At 33.9% G+C, this 21403-nt stretch overlaps 2 protein-coding genes across 2 annotated transcripts in view; one reads left to right on the top strand and one right to left on the bottom strand.

Moving 5' to 3' along the window:
* The window catches only part of Pnut (septin 7-like protein pnut), a 118681-nt gene that overhangs the window by 7744 nt on the left and 89534 nt on the right, over window positions 1–21403 (top strand). The gene's annotated exons all lie outside the window — the stretch shown is intronic.
* Window positions 12557–13817, bottom strand: LOC143906480 (uncharacterized). Its single transcript, XM_077422623.1, has 2 exons — window positions 13107–13817; window positions 12557–12995 (listed from the first exon to the last, which is right to left on the bottom strand). Exons 1-2 carry the CDS (start codon window positions 13315–13317, stop codon window positions 12757–12759), a joined length of 450 nt encoding a protein of 149 aa, XP_077278749.1. The 5' UTR covers window positions 13318–13817; the 3' UTR covers window positions 12557–12756.

Here is a 21403-nt window from a genome sequence, read left to right as displayed (position 1 = left end):
CGATTTTTTGGTTATTTCCTGTTCATATTGCCTGTTGCCTGGCATTGTGCAAGGGGCTTTAGACTACCTTGAAAGGCGTAGAACTACGTCCTTCTCCGCGTTGAGTAAAAGGGGGTAACATCCCCGGAGCACTTTAACGTTCACACTTTAAACGTTTATATCTTCAGAACTAATAATCGTAGAGTATAATAAATATGACATCATTAGATAGCTTATAGAGAGTCTCATTTCCTCTCGAAAGTCTCGAAAGTCTTAAAAAGCTTCCTCTATGAGGAAGGCAAACAATTATAAGCAAATAATTAGATTTCAAATTAAGAGAGAGAGAGAGAGAGAGAGAGAGAAAGAGAGAGAGAGAACCAGCTTTCTCTGATGTTTTTTTATGGATAGAGTATCATTAAAGGAAGGTTGGTATTGAATTCGGTGAGGAGATTGGTGAAGGGGTTACCGATTTCTGTCTTAACAAATCTCCGTGATTGCTCTAATTTTCATAAATTTTGAGATATTGAGCTGAATTTTTTTGATAGATAGAGTATTATTAAAAGAAGGTCGGTATACTGAATTTGGCGTCCATCGGTGAAGAGGATACTGATTTATGCATAAAAGTATATAAGTTGTACATGTAATCTTATATAGAGTATCATTAAAGAAAGGTTGGTATTGAATTTAGCGAGAATCGGTAAAGGGGTTACCGATTTCTGCAAGAAATTTAAAATTTTAACAATGGAAATAAATCGACTCTACACACTGGCCATTATAATCGCCAAGACAATACGACCACGATTTGGTTCGCTTATCGTTAAGACGCTCTTTTAACCAATATAAATTGATGTAATCTTTGATACTTACATATAAACATCTCATTTAAATAATTAAATTTATTGCGAAAAATATTACCTCAGCCAGGGTTTGAACCTGGAACCTCCCTCATTCCGTGATGGGTGTCGTACCAATTCGACCACTGAAGCATGTGGTATAATATTTATCGCAATAACCTGTATTAAACTAAACGATATTATTCCAACCATAGTAACTACGCGCCGAAAAATCGTCAGACTTGAAACACAATTTTGGTTGATTAGTAAATTATTTTTTAAAGGCATAATATAAGATGAAAACACCGAAATTTTAGTCAAAGGTGTATATTCAAACAGAATAAATCACTTTTACTTCGCCAATCAAATAATAAACAACAATGGCTGAGGTAATATTTTTTGCAATAAATTTAATTATTTAAATGAGATGCTTATATATAAGTATCAAAGATTACATCAATTTATATTGATTAAAAGAACGTCTTGACGATAATTAAACCAAATCGTGGTCGTATTGTCTTGGAGAATACAATGGCCAGTAGAGTCAATTAATATTTCCATTGTTGTTTATTATTTGACTGGAAGTAAAAGTGATTTATTCTATAAGGCCACATTTATTCTGTTTAAAATTTTAATTCAAATTAAGTTTCTTTATTTTTTTCATAAGCCAAATTAAAACTACAATGATATAACCGCCTTTTACTTTTACTAACATTAATTTAGAATCAGCATAAGCTGTGAATTGTAAATAGTATTAGATGCTTATATATAAATTATAAATAAATATAGTAAAATATTTTTTTAATTATAAAAAAATTTTATATCTGAAAAAATCAAAGGGGTACAGTAAGCAACTGAGCCGCAACCAACAACATAGGGTTACATCAACTGTCCTTCACTGAATACTTTAAAGACGTAGAACTAGTGAGATAGTGCATGAAATAATGACAGTTGACGTAATTCTGCGTTGTTGGTTGCGGCACAGATGTTACTCTGTGCCCCTTTGATTTTTTCTTAAAACATTTTTTAGGATGTCAAAAACAATGTGCAATTGTTCTCAATGCGAAAAAATTTGTTTTTATTTAAAAAATATTGTTACTTAAAACTTTAAACCCCTTTTTCTTAAAACTGCATTTTTCAAATTGGCGAGCAGTAGAACTCGAACAATTTTTGACCGATTAACTTGAAATTTTGATAGCATCTTTAAAACTAAATTATCTAAAAAAGTACATACAGATTCTATGTTTTATTAACAATTTTCAAAGTTATAAAGAATTTTATACAGAATTTTGTTACCTAAAAATGAAATTTTTTGACAGCATGCTTTCAAATGCTCATCATTTCTTCAAAAATCCATATTTTGAAAAATATATATTTTAAAAATATGTACTTCTCTAGCAAATTTCATGTAGTAATAAACTTTTTTTTTGTTTTGTTCTATGCTCAAATGGTGACTACTTCTACTGCTCGTCGCGGAGCGGATCAAATTAAACACATATATGTTGCTTTTGACGGGTTTAGAGCCGTCATTTTGGAAAAAATATTAACTTGAAAAATTTTTTATATACTTTGAAATATGTATAATAAAGTGTATAAGTTGGATTTTGCAGTTATTTCATGGTTTCTCCCAAAAAAAATTTCTAACAATCACGCGATTTTTAAAGCCTTAAGGTGGCCTAACCCCTTAAAACATTACAGCAATTACAGTATGAGAAAATATCAATGTAAATACGTACACGCAACTGTGAGTTATTTTCATGTTATTGATACATTGAAATATTTAATTGGAATAAATTGTAATAAAATATATGCTTTCAAAATAATAGCGACAAATATGTCCCGATAAAAAGAGACAAAATATATATTTTAGTACGGAAATAGATAATTCTAACAACACGTTTCTCTTCCTCTCCTTTCTCGCGTCCCGAACAATCCTTGCTCCTTATCGTTCTTACTTTTTATCATTATCCTTATCGCTTAAAACCCTGCCTCTCCCTGTATCCTACGTTCTATCCACTTCTTTGGTCTATTTCTGATGCTGTACGTATGCTGGACGACCGCATGGGCGACTCCGACGACGACGATGACAACTGCAACGACGTCACCCGCGTCATGATCACCACGGACACTACGGCAGCGGTGAGTCCTCTGTCTCTCTTTTTTTATAAGACTAGTCGCATTCCGATCATTGAGATTGACTTCGTGTCCGCAATATTAATATCGCGCTACCTAAACTCAGCGATTGCAATTGGCGATTAGTTGAAAGAGTTGTCGGCGCGAGGAAGAGATTTTACGTTAATTTTCACGAGGACACGGAACTAGGGTATTAATTCACACACAATATTGGTGAAAGCATTTGGAGAAAGATCATATGTGTATGTATTATATATATGTATAGATATATGTATATACAGGGTGCCCCAGAATTCTTGGTACTTTTTTCATATTTAGATAGAGCGAGCCAAACTGAGTCGAAAAGTCATGTACCATTTTGCAATTTTCGCAATAGTTGACGAGTTTATTAATGATTAAAAATCGACGTATTAGCCCGCCGTCCGCCAAATCCAAGCGCGCGGCGAGATGCGGCCGCCCCGCGGTCGGCGCGCGGGCAGTTGTTTACTACAAGTGGCGATGATTACGCACGAGCGGCGCGTAACGCCGGGCCCCTGTCCTAAGCGATAATATAGTTTCTCGCCTTTTTTAAATAGAAATAAAATTTTCTAACAACATAGAAAATTTTTTTGTGCGTACGTATGTACATATATGTGTGCACATGCATACACAAGAAAATATCAATTCTACTGCTTAAAAAAGCAATTACTCAATTTACCTTTTTTTGTTAGTAAGTAACGGTTGTCTTTAAGCAAGAATATTTTCTTGATAATAGTTTTAAAATGTACAAATTTTTGAAAGAGTCTTTATTATGTACTCGAAAAAAGAATTTATACTCCTTCAAATAACATAATAAAATTTTATCAAAAAACAGTCAAAATAATACATAAAATAATATGAGGACCCTCGAGATTAAAATAGGAGAAGGCTATGAGGATCAGACGCAGATCACAGTGCGTAATATCAGAAATAACTGATTTATTCGTCGTTTTGATTACATCGATCCGTACGTTTCGGCTCAGCTTTGAGCCATCTTCAGCAGTAGTTACAGAAGTTAAGTTACACGTTCTCCGTACCGTATGGTGAGTTTACTGATTCAAAGTATCAGAAACATAGACCAATTGATCCATATCTGTAAATTTGTTTAATTAATGTTGAGATATTAAAAAGATCCCTTATTGGAATCTCACCATTCGGTCTGAAAAACATGGAATACAGAGCCATGCGTACATAATGAATATCTACTCTCTGCGAGAAGACTTGACGATCTTGTCGACACGACACACAATGATATGAAAGGTCTTGCAAGAAGAGGCATGTCGTAGGTCAACACACCGGCGAGGATTATAACAAAGCACGATTTGAGACCGTCACAATATTGCATGTAACAATAGTAAAACCCCGATTTGCCAACGACCAAAGTTCATGAGCATGGATTACAATTTGCTTAAAACCGTGACATATGCATGATGCAAAAAATCCGTGTCATTTTGAGACGGTGTCAAATCGTGCTTTGTTATAATCCTCGCCGGTGTGTTGACCTACGACATGCCTCTTCTTGCAAGACCTTTCATATCATTGCTGTGCATGTGTCGTGTCGATAAAGATCGTCAAGTCTTCTCGCAGAGAGTATTGATTATGTATACATGGCTCTATATTCCACGTTTTTCAGACCAAATGGTGAGTTTCCTAAGGGATCTTTTTAATATCTCAACATTAATTGAACAAATTTACAGATATGGATCAATTGGTCTATGTTTCTGATACTTTGAATCAGTAAACTCACCGTACGGTACGGAGAACGTGTAACTTAATTTCTGTAATACCGCTGAAGATGGCTCAAAGCTGAGCCGAAACGTACGGATCGATGTAATGTATCAAAACGACGAATAAATCACTTATTTCTGATATTACGCATTGTGATCTGCGTCTGACCCTCATAGCCTTCTCCTATTTTAATCTCGAGTGTCCTCATATTATTTTATTTATTATTTTGACTTTTCTTAGATAAAATTTTATTATGTTCTTTGAAGGAGTATAAATTCTTCTTTCTAGTACATAATAAAGACTCTTTCAAAAATTTGTACATTTTAAAACTATTATCAAGAAAATATTCTTGCTTAAAGACAACCGTTACTTACTAACAAAAAAAGGTAAATCGAGTAATCGCTTTTTTAAGCAGTAGAATTGATATTTTCCTGTGTATGCATGTGCACACATATGTACATACGTACGCACAAAAAAATTTTCTATGTTGTTAGAAAATTTTATTTCTATTTAAAAAAGGCGAGAAACTATCATCGCTTAGGACAGGGGCCCGGCGTTACGCGTCGCTCGTGCGTAATCATCGCCGCTTGTAGTAAACAACTGCCCGCGCGCCGACCGCGTGGCGGCCGCATCTCGCCGCGCGCTTGGATTTAGCGGTGGGCGGGCTAATACGTCGATTTTTAATCATTATTAACTCGTCAACTATTGCGAAAATTGCAAAATGGTACATGACTTTTCGACTCAGTTTGGCTCGCTCTATCTAAATATGAAAAAAGATGTATGTATTATATATATTGGGCAACAAAATTATCGCAACAAAAATTTACGTAAAAAATTTGCCCAACTTCAAATAAGCATAACTCCTCGAAAAATTGTCATCTGAGATTTTTTTTTTATTTATTTTAAAGGGTGAAGTTTGTACTTTAAGGAACCATTGTTAGATTTTGAATTAAGCCTCCCCAACTCCCGCCGTTCTTCTAAAAGTAAGGACGTGTTACATCTCCAAAAAATTGCATATTTTTGACACATTCTATGGAGTAGAATGAATTTTTTTTGTAATTATCATGGCAACCATCGTAAAATATGGACTTTTCCCTGCAAATTAAAAAAAAAATTAAGTCTGTACGATTTTTTTCGCCGAGTTATGGCTTATCAAAGTTACCTATGCATTTTTACGACATATGTATATATGTCGTATAGGCTCATAGAAAAATCAGCCCGTTAGCTAAAATCCTAGGAACTTAGCTAAATGCCGGCCAATAGAGTAATGAACCGTGAATTAGTGTAATAGCCTAGTAAATTCAGCCTTTTAGACTAAAAGCGTGTCAGGCCGTTAGGCTAACAGCCGGCTCTTTTTCTAGGATTTTAGTTAACGGGCTGATTTTTCTATAAGCCTACGACATATATATATATATATATATATATAATATATATATAATATTATTGCTTAGTCAACAATTTAACTTCGGAGAAGAATTTCCAAAGATGCATTTGTGAATATGTATGATCTATGCTTTGTCTCTTAGAACTTCTACTCAATGCTGCGTGATATTTTTGTTTTTAAATACAAAATATTTGCTTAAAACAGGGCACACACACGTGTGTGTACTGCTTTAAAGAAATCACAACTTAAATTATTTAACATGTTGTTAAATACAAAATATTTGCTTAAAACAGGGCACACACACGTGTGTGTACCCTGTTTTAACGAAAATCACAACTTCTATTTCGCTGCGCGTGCGGCCACGGAGCATGCGCATGTGGCCGCGGGGCATATTCAGTGTTGCGGCATCTTGTCAGTATGATAGGAATCATAACCTGATTCTAGTTAACTTTAACGTTTAATATCTCGCGTCGCGGGGCAGAGCGACGCTTTTTTTTGCCAGATTCGGTCGTTTTGAGCAAAAACGCATCAATTGAGCCTAATTTCATCGAAATCGGAGAGGAGTGAGCTCTCTTTCAGATTTACCAAATATCTTACTATAGCATGACACACGCCAGAAACGAATTAATCAAAATGTCTTGTCGATGATTTACTTAAGTTTATTTCTACTTATGAAATACAGTTTGGAAGAAATCTATTACATCAGAAAGATAAAAAATGAAACTTACCTCATAGTTTCAATGCTGTTCAATTGAATCGGCTGTCATTACATATGACGCCACTCGCAGTCATATAAATTAACTTTAGTATCGCCAACCTAACTTAACGAAATAGTATATTGTGCACCAAGGAGAGAAAGTAGCGTAAAATTGGCCACTCTCGCCCTTCTCTAGGCATGGAAGTCGAACATTTCCGTAAAGGTGTTGTGAAAAATATCGTGTGCATCTCGGGTTGAAAGCTTTTTCAGACTCGTGTGATTTGCCGCCCGAGCCGAAGGCTTGGGCGGCCAACTTCACACTCGTCTGAAAAACGCTACTTCACTGAAAAAAAAAAATTGCTAGATTCAAGAAAATTAAATTTGAATCAAGAAAACCATTGTTTTGACTATTTGCAAAAAAATTATTTTCATAATTTGAAACATTTGTATTTTTAGAAAGAAAAAAAACATTTATTAATGTAGAAAAATTATTTCTTTAAAGTAAGTAAATGTTATTTATTAAACAAAAAGTATATACTTCAATTGAATAACTAATATTTTAAACTATAAAACGCATTACAAAATAAAAGAAATTTTGTTTTTCAAATAAATATATGCAAATGTTTAAAATAAGTAAATTTTTTTTTTTTAATGAATCAAAAGGTTTGATTTTTTCCTACAGTAGTAATAAGAAAGTATATTTTTAAACCAAAAAACTGCTATTTTGAACAAAAAAAATCATTACTAAAGTTAAAAAAGTAACAAATAACTAAGTAAGGCTCTATAATGTAAAAGAAAAAACCTTAAACGGGCAATAAGAGCACAAGCGTGACGTTAAACCGCTAAATTTTATTCTCACAAGTCAAAATTAACGAACGTTTCGACCCTTCTTTGGGGTCCTCCTCAGCGTAAATCCTACATATAAAAATTAATACAAAAGTGGTCTGACGTCCTCCGAGGACGTTCAGAATGGCCTCGGAGACACACCGATCCCTGTTGATTGACGGGCGTTGCGACTTGACTATTATACATTATGTTAAATCTGTGAGTTCCTTTGGTTGATATCTATTGTGTTATCTATTGTGTTCCTGTATGAATATTGAGAGAGGACGGTACTCCAATTTTGTCCACAGGCGTTGCGTCACAATGACAACGACATTACATCCGGTTGAGAAAATTTCCTGGCGCTCCAACCAGGAAGCTTTTATGCGACGATACTCTGGAACGTGTCGGAGTGCACATCTAACATAACTGACCAGCGATGATTTGTTGTTTACGGCGGTGGACTATCTGTATGTATGTTTGCGACGTCAGACCACTTTTGTATTAATTTTTATATGTAGGATTTACGCTGAGGAGGACCCCAAAGAAGGGTCGAAACGTTCGTTAATTTTGACTTGTGAGAATAAAATTTAGCGGTTTAACGTCACGCTTGTGCTCTTATTGCCCGTTTAAGGTTTTTTCTTTTAAAAAAGTAATTTTTTGTTTTAAGTAAATTGTTAGTTGAATTAAATAAGCAGTACATTTTATAAACCTTCAATAACAAAATATATTTTTAAATAAAAACTCATTTTTTTTTTAATAAAATATATTTTTAAAATAAAAAAATTTATTTTTAAATGAAAACCATGTTTACTTAAAAAACGATATTATTTTTGAAATAAATTATTTTTTTTATGTAAAAAAAAAGTTAATTTATAAATCTACAGCAACAAAATATATTTTCAAATTAAAAAACCCATTTTTCAAAAAAAGAAAATGTTTGAATCAATTAGAACAAATAATTTTTAAAAGCACTACATGAAAAATAAGAATTTTAACCTAAAAAAGAATTATACAGATTTATAAATGAAAATTGAATAATATATGTGGGTGAGCACGCCCTGACTGGTGACCCTGTGTGAGAACACTGGAATTGGAGAAACTCTGCTGAGCGGCCCTAGTTATAGGAATCGATGTTAAATTTTAATTACGCGAAAATGATACTGGCGATGCGCCGCGTAGCGGGCGCGAGCCAAACTCTCTCGCCGCGCAAATAAATATTTATTTAAGTCAAAATATTTAATATTTAAATGTAATGTATTTATTTCATCAAAAAATATTTTTTTATCAATGTATCTATTCTACTTTCGATACTTATAGATTCTAGTTCAGTTCTCTTTCTGACGTCGCACGTTTGACCACGTGTAATCGTTGTAATCATAATTGATATAGTAATCTGAATAAAACAAACTCTGATTTATCACCCGCCAACATTTACTAAATCATAATATTTTTATTTCTTTTATTGAAGAAAATATATTTTTATATTTTTTATTATTACAGATTTATATATATATATATATATATATATATATATATATAATTATTTTTCTACATTAAAAATATATTTATTTTATATGTATGAGAAGCTGTGTGTGTGTGCGTGTGCGTGTGCGTGTGCGTGTGCGTGTGCGTGTGCGTGTGCGTGTGCGTGTGCGTGTGCGTGTGCGTGTGCGTGTGCGTGTGCGTGTGCGTGTGCGTGTGCGTGTGCGTGTGCGTGTGCGTGTGCGTGTGCGTGTGCGTGTGCGTGTGCGTGTGCGTGTGCGTGTGTGTGTGTGTGTGTGTGTGTGTGGGCTTTGAACGAGCGACGTGCTCCCGCCCTTCTAGAGGGCAGCTCCCGATTGGCGCGAGCCTCGGGGCGCCACGCTTACGTGCGGTCGTTGTGTGACAACAGAAGAGCTCGTGGTGTCATAGCATTCAGACGTGTACAAAGAGCAAATATATTATATAGAGCATTATAGAAATACTTGTGTTTTCCTGTCCACCTCGCTACGCATACAGTCGCCGTTATCGAATAGCCTACAATATGCAAGTAATTAATTTACTTATTTGAAAAAATAATTTAATATATTCAGATGTCATTATTTTATTTGAAATAACTTATTCTTTCCATTAAGCTTTAATTTATTTATTTTAATATAATTGCATGTTTAGTAAACCAAAGTATGTATTTTTTTAAATAAAGAAATTCAGTTCGTAAATTTAATCAAATATTTATTTAATTTATGATATTAATATTTAAAAAAACAATTTATTTCATGTTAGAAAATAAATTGCTGTTTTTAAGAAAATATTATTTAAATTAAAAATTTTATTTGAAGAAAATTAATTATTAAAATCATAATACTTTTATTTCTTTTATTGAAGAAAATATATTTTTATATTTTTTATTATTACAGATTTTTATATATAATTATTTGTTTGCATTAAAAATATATTTATTTCACGTGCAAGTAATTTATTTACTTATTTGAAAAAAATAATTAAATATATTCTGTCATTAATTTATTTGAAATAACTTATTCTTTTTATTAAGCTTTTATTTATTTATATTAATATAATTGCATGTTTAGTAAAGCAAAATATCTAATTTTTTAAATAAAGAAATTTAGTTCGTAAATTTAATAAAATATTTATTTAATTTGTTTTATTAATATATATTAAAATAGGCAATGTTTTTCATGTTAAAAAACAAATTGCTGTTTTTGAGAAAATAATATTTAAATTAAAAATTTGTATACTTAAAAACAAAAAAAATAAAATGTTAAACAAAAATATTTCCAATATTTAAATAAATATTTGCAAGTATAAAATAAATTTTTTATAAAGTTACAAAATATTTCTTTAAATCAAGGAAATAATACTAAAATAAATATGTTTACTTAATATAAACAAATTTTTTTTTCAGTGTTTCTTTCCTTGGTGCACAATATACTATTTACTCTAATTTGATTGTATATCGTAACGGTCTTATTTCTCTTATTATTAAATATTCTTGTTTGAAGTACTATAGACTTGCTAAGATCCAGAATATGTGTTTTGAGTAAAATATATAGTAAATTATTTTTGTGATGACTTTATGGTAGATTTGCGGATATATAAACTTAAATACTTGGAACAAGTAGTATTTACTTGCAGGTAGTACCTTTCTGTGGAATTGATCAATTTAATCACTTTTTAGAGAGGCTCGAATAACATCTAGAAAAATTTAATTGCACTGTTATTTCATAACAATTATATATGGATTTTGGCATTCTACAACAATAGAAAATTATAAATCTCTATGCGTTAATATTGTTGTGACGATTTGATTAATGTAAGAGTTAATACCGGATGCATGACTCGAAGAGATTGTCGAAGGAATTATTCTCAAGAAGTAGAGTTTCCATATCCGACTCCGCGAACCGACGACGCATTGTCGCGAGCTGCATTCCATTCGAAACGTTCTTTTATTCTCGTTTCGTTCTTTTACGCAGGCACGCATGGCGCAATGTCTCGACAGTTCGGTGCTCTTATTAACTCACTGTCCAATTAAGGCCGCAAAACGAGTACGATTGCCGTTATACTTCCTAGTGGACACGCTCGAATAACAATCACCGCGTTATTCGAGGCAAAGACAATCATGATTGCAAGAGCATTGACATCATGAAATCGAGAATGCGCCGCATGTACGTGCTCGAATCACTTAAGGTCTATCCAGACAAACTTGCATAGCGCATAAACATAAGTATAAGAAAATTGAGATTGGTTCATATATATATATATATATATGTGCATAAGGAAATAGACCAATCCATATTTCTTTATGAATATGCTTATGCACCTATGCAAGTTTGTCTGGATTGACTTTAGAGCTGGTGATTGTTTAAAAATATCCGTTGTCGCGATATGTTGACACGTAAAATCTTCGGTCGCTAGAAAAATTGGCTCTATCACTATAATCTTTCCACGTACAGCATCTAACGAGGGGTACGGAATTACAGTATCTCAAGTAACAAACAAATATTTTTAGACGTTTTTAAAAACATTTTTAGTAATAAAAAAAATATTTAAAAAACGTTTAAATTAATATAAGGGGGGATAGATCCTTTTTTTCTTATTAAAAAAATATTTATTTTAATATTGTAAAAAATGTTTTTTTAACATTTAAAAAATGTGTTTTTAATATTAAATTAACGTTTGTTAACATTAAAAAATGTTTTTTTAACATTAAGGAGGTTCGATCATTACTTGTGAGTCAAAAATACGACTGAAATAAATGTCATTACAGCGATCCCGAATTATATGCAATATTAATATAATAAATTGTGGATGCTACTTACGTGCTATATTCATCGTCAATTTATTAATGTATAAAACTTTAGTAAATATATGTCGGGGTATGAGAGCGTCAACGACCGGGAATCGCTTATTCTACGCCGGAACCTGGAACTTTGTGACGATAAAGCCTTTAATCCACATGGTAAAGTCCGATTTTTAAAGTCTTTACACAATCCTTGATGTTTCATCTATCAAATGTTAGTTTTTCAAAGTCTTAACGTGGATAAGTGTGTACTAAACCAGTGATAATCTACCTCGGAGAGACTTTCTCCATGAGAGTATAGGCTAAAAGTGGTCAACTTCTGCTGAATAATATTACAAAAAAACTATATAGTCAATATTGCTCAAGTTTTGCGATTATTTGTGTAAAGTGTTTATGTAAATAATATAAAAAAATTAAGGCTTTACTGTGGCTTTTGAGTAATAAAAGGCTTTATTGTTACAAAGTACTTTTACCTCGCGACAGACAGACTTGGCAACGCCGCAGCGCAACAGCTGATGCGAATCTAATTTTATTTTGCCTGACATCTATTTCTACGTGAATTCTTGTAGAGTTTTTAGTGCATCGAATTCCGGAAAATTGCAATAAGACAGTAATTTAGAGAAATTACATTTTTATAACTATTATTATTTTTATTTAGCAGATATCCCACAAAACAATTATGCGTGAATTTTTGTAGATTTTTTAGTACATTTTATTTTGGAAAATGCAATGGGACAGTAATTCAGGGAAATTACATTATATTATATTCAGGGAAATTATATTATTTTTTATTTAGCAGATAACATATCCTGTAATATCCCCCAAAATACAATTATGTAGTATCAACTACATGTATCAATTATGTAGTATCAACTGTGTATGTTGGTTTCGAAAATCTTGACGATTCTTCTATTTTTGACGTGTTGACTTGATATACCCTCTGACATAGCTGGCAAGTGATGTAAAAGATGCTGGCAAGTCCAATACGATCCTCTTTCGTTACATGCCGCAGCGATGTTGGAACGTTACATGACTTGCACCACAACTCATCGGCGAGCAAGTGCAAATCTATCAGTCGACGTCCAGTATTATTCTCAGCTATATAAAAAGAATAAATATAATTAATAATATCGCCGTTCTAAGCACAGTTCAAGAAATTAAAGAGGTTATATTGACAGGTATCGCATATTACATGTTTTATATATCTACCTGGTTTTTTATATGCCGTGTGTCTTCGTTTGTTAGCAACAAGAACATTCTCTATCGACTTGATTCTTCTTTTTGTACAAAATCGGCCTTTATATCGGCTCCGAGCCTCTTCAGTCCGTCTGCATACCAACATACCGATAGTTTGTTTCTCGCCATTGAAGGGATGACCGGCTATTTGGCATTTCAACGGTGTCATCTCGCCGGGGAACATGCAGCCGGATGGCCCGGGAACCGCTCACCGTCGCCACCGTACTGTCCCACTGTATATGCGGCAGCTTCTTGATATCGTCGTCCGGGTCTACGGTCGTCATAATTAAACGGCGGTTGCGCGACGGCGATTATCTCTTACTTTTTCTCGTCTTCCTCGCCGTTCCTCCTCGGTCGCTCCTATCCTTCGCGCCTGCACACTTCCGCGTCGAGGTAACGAGAGATCAACTCCTGACTCAGGTCGGTTGTTACCCCGATCTCCGTGTGCGCGCTGAATATAACCTATATAACGACGCGAAGACGCGCGAGAGTCGCACGTATGCTCTCTCGCCGGGCGAGTATCCTGCAGTTATCGCCGGATATAATGAACGACCGCGGCTTCTCGACGATATTACTGCCCAACGTCGCGTTCTTCGCTTTTCGCGCGTCCGCTCCGCCTGATCCGCTCACGAAACCGTTCCGTTGTCACTGGTTGTCACTCGCCATAGCCGGTCTGAGCCGGTCACTGAAGCGTAACGCAACGTTGCCAAGTGTATTCCCGAGAAGTCGTTTGACCCTCTTATATGATAGTTAATATTCTATACACTATAATAATTGACGAAAAATATAGCACGTAAGTAGCATCCACAATTCATTATACTAATATTGCATATAATTCGGGATCGCTGTAATGACATTTATTTCAGTCGCATTTTTGACTCACAAGTAATGATCGAACCTCCTTAAATAAATGTTTTATTAACATTAAACATTTTTTAATGTTTATTTTAACAACTTTTTTGACAAAGAAACGTTTAAAGAACGTTCTTTTTCTTTATCTAGGAAAAGATAAAAACCGCTTTCCTAACTGTTTCTTTTGTATATTGGGTGTGCGCGTACAACCGCGCGTCCATCTGAAAAAACTGCTCTCTCAAGCCGGTTACTTATCCGAGTATAGTACCGTGCCCACGTTGCTTGACTTTAATGATCAAATGGACAAGTGACGATCCTCTGACGCTTCCTTCTTACCTGTAAGGGGATCCTGCAGTGACAGGCGATCTTCCTCGATGTCGATAATGTCAACCTTTCTAATTTTGTTTTCCCTATATCTGTCTTTGTCTAACGAAATGACATATGTCCTTGTTCGATTGCTTGCCATATCTTTCGCAAGATCCGGCAACTGCTGTTGCTGCTCTTCTTGTCATCCTGCATCCGTATTTTTTATATAAAATCGCGTTTGTTACCTTAGATTTTTGTGTGGATTTTTAATTCTGTAAAAGATTTTTGCAATTCTATAAAGCCAATTAAAAGATTCATCTAAAAATAATAATGTCGGTAAATCATACGGCTGCAGGATCCCCAAGATGATGCTGGAGCCGTCTGTTTTACCGATTATTACGGCATTTGTTTGTCGTCACGTAGCGTCGGCGTCGTATTAATTTGACAGAAAAATTCTTTTCCAGAATTGCAGTACACTCTTAAACATGTGTCGCCAAAAATTGGAGGTACATGTTGAAATTTTGTCCCTACGTAATTACGAGGGACATAAGTCATTCTTAAGCATGTGTCGCCAAAAATTGGAGGTACATGTTAAAATAAAGTCCCTACGTAATTACGAGGGACATAAGTACCCTCAAAAATAGAAGGGAAGATGGTACCTCGAAGTTAGGAAATACGTTATGCGCAACGAATATTCACCCGACAAAAAAATTATTTATTTCGAAATTTTATTATTATTTTTTAACTAAATTTGTTTCTTAAAATGCAGTGTATGATTATAAATATTTTCTCGTATTTGAAAAATCACTTACCTTGGTGGGATTCGAACTCGGGACCTCTGGATCGTGAGCTAACTGCCTTACGTGGTAGACTACTTCTTAATTTAATGTAAGTGTTAAGTGTTATATATAGTCCACACATAGTCATAACCAGCGCAAATATATAGTTTTTCAAAAATCATCTTAAGAAACAAATTCAGTTTAAAAAGAGTAATAAAATTTCGAATTGGATATATGATATAATATTTCCCGCTGCTATTCGCGAATGTCTTTCGTTCAACAAATGTCGCAATCATGCCATGGTTGGCTACGTATACGAGGTACGTATGTAGGAGGTATACATTTGTACGAGGTACGTATGTACGAGGTACAATATGTATGAGGTACATTTGTACAAGGTACATATATATGTACGTACGAGGTCGAGGTACGTATGTACGGAGTACATACGGGAAGCCCTCTAAAAAACTGTACCTCCTAAAACTGTACCTCCTAAAAAATTGTACCTTGAATTTATAAGTGCGGTACCTCCAATCGGTACCTCCCTCCTTATCAGTACCTCGTGTATTCCGTACCTCGTGCTACTGTACCGGGAAAAGTATCTCCTAGTAGCATGTAACTCGAAATGTAATTTTTATTTAGAAATTTGTACCTCGAATTTGGAGGTACTACGCGGTACATGCTTAAAAGTGTACATATACGTTAATGATTCAGGGGAAATCCAATTTTATATAGAAAATGAGAAAAAATTACGAAAGTACAGATTTTCTTATCTACGTTTATCCCAATATGGCGTCTCGAGTTGCGGCGAGCCTGTCAGCTCGTCACAAGATGTATTTCATATAAGGAATATACCCGAGGATATACCATTGGTACGAACGCGAAAACAAGTTCCCCTGAATTGCACAACAATAAAAACATCGATAAACCCTTCAAATATCAAAATTTGGGAACGTAATATAAAAAGTATGCATGTCGATCTGTATCGTACGTATGTATGCGTGCAATGTTAGGCGCTATCCTTGTCTATATCTTTGTCTATACAAGGACAGATATAGGTCGATAATATAGAAAATGGTAATTTTGTCGGTTATACAGACGGCTCCAGCAAGTGTTAAAAAATCTTATGGGTCCTATGACGCGGAAATTTTTTACAAAACTGCACATAATTTATAAAGCAAAACAATAGAAAAATTCGATTGAAACATCTTTTACAATTAAATTAATAAATATATTAATTTAAAAAAAATATTAAATAAATGTTAAATAAATATTTTTTTTATATTATTATTGCAAATATAAATAATTAATGTAAAATAAATATTAAATGAGAGAAAAAAAAATGTCGAATAAATGTTAAATAAATGTTTTTTTAAATCATTATTGCAAATGAAATATTAATGTAAAAAAACTATCAAGAGACACGGTAGTGTCTCGCGCCAAGTACACGCGGAGCGAGACCGACCGTGACTCTTTTACGCGACGCGACGGGTTGCGAGTACCCGAGATGTTGAGATCTCGATAACGAGTGAACGGATCAAGTTCTAAGTAGGCTTGATCGATAGCTTGGGGTCCAATTAGGGGGGGGGTTTCTCTCATAATATTCCGCTACGTGCCCTACGAGCGGAGATATTGCGACGCAAAGTCCAAATGTGAAAATTTTTTATTAAGATACTTCTACTTCTAACGCCGACGTCTGATATGATGACGTCATAATCAGAAACGTCACTTTCACTTTTTCGACGCTGGCGGCGCAGGTATCGCCAGTTTCGATATCGCGCGCGTATTTCGAAATTAGGTCGATAGACTTATCGGTCAGAAGGAAGATTTCTATTTAGGTAAATTAGGTATATATATAAATAATATATATTGAGTTAACGGAAAAGAAGATTCTCTACGCTTGGCAGAAAATGCCGCTAGGGAATTTTTAAGTCGATTCTTATGAATTAAGCTTGAATTCGATGTCTAGGTATCCCTGGTTGCCGAAGACGAGGTCCAGATAGTGCGCTTCATAGTTTTCGGTGTCCAGGTGTAATAACACGTTGAATTCGATGTCTACGTGTCCCAGGTTGCCGATGACGAGGTCCTCATAGTGCGCTCCGTAGTTTTCGGTGTCTACGTGTATTAATACCTTGAATTCGATGTCCACGTGTCCCAGGTTGCCGATGACGGGACCCAGATAGTGCGCTTCATAGTTTTCGGTGTCCAGGTATAATCGTACGTTGAATTCGATGTCTAGGTGTCCCAGGTTGCCGATGACGAGGTCCACATAGTGCGCTTCGTAGTTTTCGGTGTCCAGGTGTAATAATACGTTGAATGCGATGTCTAAGTGTTCCAGGTTGCCGATGACAAAGTCCACATAGTGCGCTTCATAGTTTTCGGTGTCCAGGTGTAAGAATACGTTGAATTCAATGTCTACGTGTCTCAGGTTGCCGATGACGAGGTCCACATAGTGCGCTTCGTAGTTTTCGGTGTCCAGGTGTAATAATACGTTGAATGCGATGTCTAAGTGTTCCAGGTTGCCGATGACGATGTCTAGATAGTGAGCTCCGTAGTTTTCGGTGTCTACGCGTATTAATACCTTGAATTCGATGTTTAGGTGTCCCAAGTTGCTGATGACGAGGTCCAGATAGCGCGCTCGGTAGTTTTCGGTGTCCAGGTGTAATCGTACGTTGAATGCGATGTCTACGTGTCTCAGGTTGCCGATGACGAAGTCCACATAATGCGCTTCATAGTTTTCGGTGTCCAGGTGTAAGAATACGTTGAATTCAATGTCTACGTGTCTCAGGTTGCCGATGACGAAGTCCACATAGTGCGCTTCGTAGTTTTCGGTGTCCAGGTGTAATAATACGTTGAATGCGATGTCTAAGTGTTCCAGGTTGCCGATGACGATGTCTAGATAGTGAGCTCCGTAGTTTTCGGTGTCTACGTGTATTAATACCTTGAATTCGATGTTTAGGTGTTCCAGGTTGCTGATGACGAGGTCCAGATAGCGCGCTCGGTAGTTTTTGGTGTCTAGGTGTAATAATACCTCAAATTCGATGTCTACGTGTTCCAGGTTGCCGATGACGAAGTCCACATAATGCGCTTCATAGTTTTTGGTGTCTAGGTGTATTAATAACTTTAAATCTGAATGGGTGCGTTCAGCCGATACTCCGCTAGCCTAGCAATTGTGAGCAGTCGCTCGTTTTCGCTCGTTTCCTCTCCTTTTAATCTATTAGGTCAAAAGAGAGGAAACGAGCGAAAACGAGCGTCTGCTCACGATTGCTAGGCTAGAGGAGTATCGGCTGAACGCACCCAATGTAGGACACGTAGATATCGAATTCGAGGTATTAATACATGTAGACACTAAAAACTACGAAGCGCACTATGTGGACCTCGTCATCGGCAACTTGGAACACGTGGCCATCGAATTCAAGGTATTAATACACCTGTACACCGAAAACTATAGAGCGCACTATGTGGACCTCGTCATTAGCAACCTGGGACACCTAGACATTGAATTCAAGCTTGATTCATAAGAATCGACTTAAAATTTCCCTAGCGGCAGAATTAGAATTGTCATGACATAATAAAAATTGCTAAATTAAAATTATGTCTAGACATAATAAAAATTGGACAAAAATTATGTCTAGACATAATAAAAATTGGATGAATTAAAATTATGTCTGACGTAAAAATAATTATCAAAAATATCGATACCTGAAGATATCGGTACATACATATACAGTTGCGAACAACATTCAGTAAGACACGCAAATAAAAATAAATAAAGAATTTTACAGTTAACGACTTATTAACATTAATCATGCTTTATTGCGATTATGTTTTATGTTGAAATTGAAAAATATATACAAATTGTACAACTAAAAGGGTTACAGATTATTATTTTAAAAAAACTAAGCAAAATATTAAATTGTTGTTTTCTTTAGAAATAATAGTCCGTAACAATTTTAGCTTCATACCTTGTATTATATACTGTTTATAAGATTATAAGATATATTGTTTATAAGATTAAGATGCGTAACACTACAAAATGGCGTGATATCCGTACAAAATTACCTTTTAAAAAAAAAGGTAAAAAAGAGCGCCAAGTACACGCATAGTAGTGTATATGTATTATGTTGTTACCCTATTATGTTGTTACCTCGAAAAAAACAAAGTGGTAGTATTATACCTCCAAATAGCTTTATCCTGTACATACTGTTTATAAAATGCGTAATATACTACAAAAAAGCGTGATATCCGCACAAAATTACCTTTTTTAAAAAAGGTAAAAAAAGGCGCCAAGTACACGTATAGTAGTGTATATGTTGTTACCTAAAAAAAAAAAAAGTGGTAGTATTATACCTCGAAAAAACCTAAGTAACAAGTGGTAGACTTTTATATCTTGAAAAATCTCGAAAAAATCTAAGCAGTAGTATCTTTATTTCCGAAAAATTATAACTCAAGTGATACACGTCACAAAATTATGTTTCCTTATCAAAAAGAAGAGTCGCGCTTCAAGTGATCTATTACAATTACAAAAAAGAAATGATATCTCTTTAAGTTAGAGCGCCAATTACAGAGAGAACATGTTGCCTCAAAAAATAATTGTTGCACTGCATTGAAAAATCTTTACATTGTGTCAATTAGAAAAGAATGTATAATAACAATTTTATAAGATTAAAAAATTTTATTTAAATTTAACAAGGGAATACAAGATATTTAAATACAAAGTTTACATGTGTATTTTTTAATGGTCACAAAGAATTACAGAGGTAACAGTACAAAATACAAATATTTTATTAAAATATTTAATCCAACGAGGGAATACAATTTGTATTTAAATATAAATTTTATATATGTATTTTTCAATAGAATAAAATATTTAATCACAAAGAATTACAAAGGTAACAGTACAAAATAAAAATATTTTAATAAAATACATAAATTTTTCTTGTAAAAAAACTTGGCGCTGTTAGACCTCGAAATTTTAAATAAATAAGGACAACAGTAAATAAAAATAATTCAGAGAAAAATGCGATGGGAGTAATATTAAATGATTATCAGCGTGGATGTGGGAGTGAATGATATGGGTGTGCGTGACGACGCGGACGGCGGATAATGCGGCTTATAATTAAGTATAGAATAAATTTATTTATTTATTTAAAATTTCGAGGTCTAACAGCGCCAAGTTTTTTTACAAGAAAAATTTATGTATTTTAATAAAAAATTTTTATTTTGTACTGTTACCTTTGTAATTCTTTGTGATTAAATATTTTATTCTATTAAAAAATACATATAAAAAATTTATATTTAAATACAAATTGTATTCCCTCGTTGGATTAAATATTTTAATAAAATATTTGTATTTTGTACTGTTACCTCTGTAATTCTTTGTGACCATTAAAAAATACACATGTAAACTTTGTATTTAAATATCTTGTATTCCCTTGTTAAATTTAAATAAAATTTTTTAATCTTATAAAATTGTTATCATACATTCTTTTCTAATTGACACAATGTAAAGATTTTTCAAAGTAGTGCAACAATTATTTTTTGAGGCAATATACATGTTCTCTCTGTAATTGGCGCTCTAATTTAAAAAGATATCATTTCTTTTTTGTAATTGTAATAGATCACTTGAAGCGCGACTTTTCTTTTTGATAAGGAAACATAATTTTGTGACGTGTATCACTTGAGTTATAATTTTTCGGAAATAAAGATACTACTGCTTAGATTTTTTCGAGATTTTTCGAGATATAAAAGTCTACCACTTGTTACTTAAGTTTTTTCGAGATATAATACTACCACTTTCATTTTTTTTTAGGTAACAACATATACACTACTATACGTGTACTTGGCGCCTTTTTTTACCTTTTTTAAAAAAGGTAATTTTGTGCGGATATCACGCCTTTTTGTAGTATATTACGCATTTTATAAACAGTATGTACAGGATAAAGCTATTTGGAGGTATAATACTACCACTTTGTTTTTTTCGAGGTAACAACATAATAGGGTAACAACATAATACATATACACTACTATGCGTGTACTTGGCGCTCTTTTTTACCTTTTTTTTTAAAAGGTAATTTTGTACGGATATCACGCCATTTTGTAGTGTTACGCATCTTAATCTTATAAACAATATATCTTATAATCTTATAAACAGTATATAATACAAGGTATGAAGCTAAAATTGTTACGGACTATTATTTCTAAAGAAAACAACAATTTAATATTTTGCTTAGTTTTTTTTAAATAATAATCTGTAACCCTTTTAGTTGTACACCTTGTATATATTTTTCAATTTCAACATAAAACATAATCGCAATAAAGCATGATTAATGT

This window comes from Temnothorax americanus, unplaced genomic scaffold (assembly GCF_048541705.1).
Source record: "Temnothorax americanus isolate GAGA-0224 unplaced genomic scaffold, ASM4854170v1 Scaffold71, whole genome shotgun sequence".
Classification (NCBI taxonomy): Eukaryota; Metazoa; Arthropoda; class Insecta; order Hymenoptera; family Formicidae; genus Temnothorax; species Temnothorax americanus.
The sequence above is the reverse complement of the archived record's forward strand: the minus strand, read 5'-3'. Positions and strand labels throughout refer to the sequence as shown.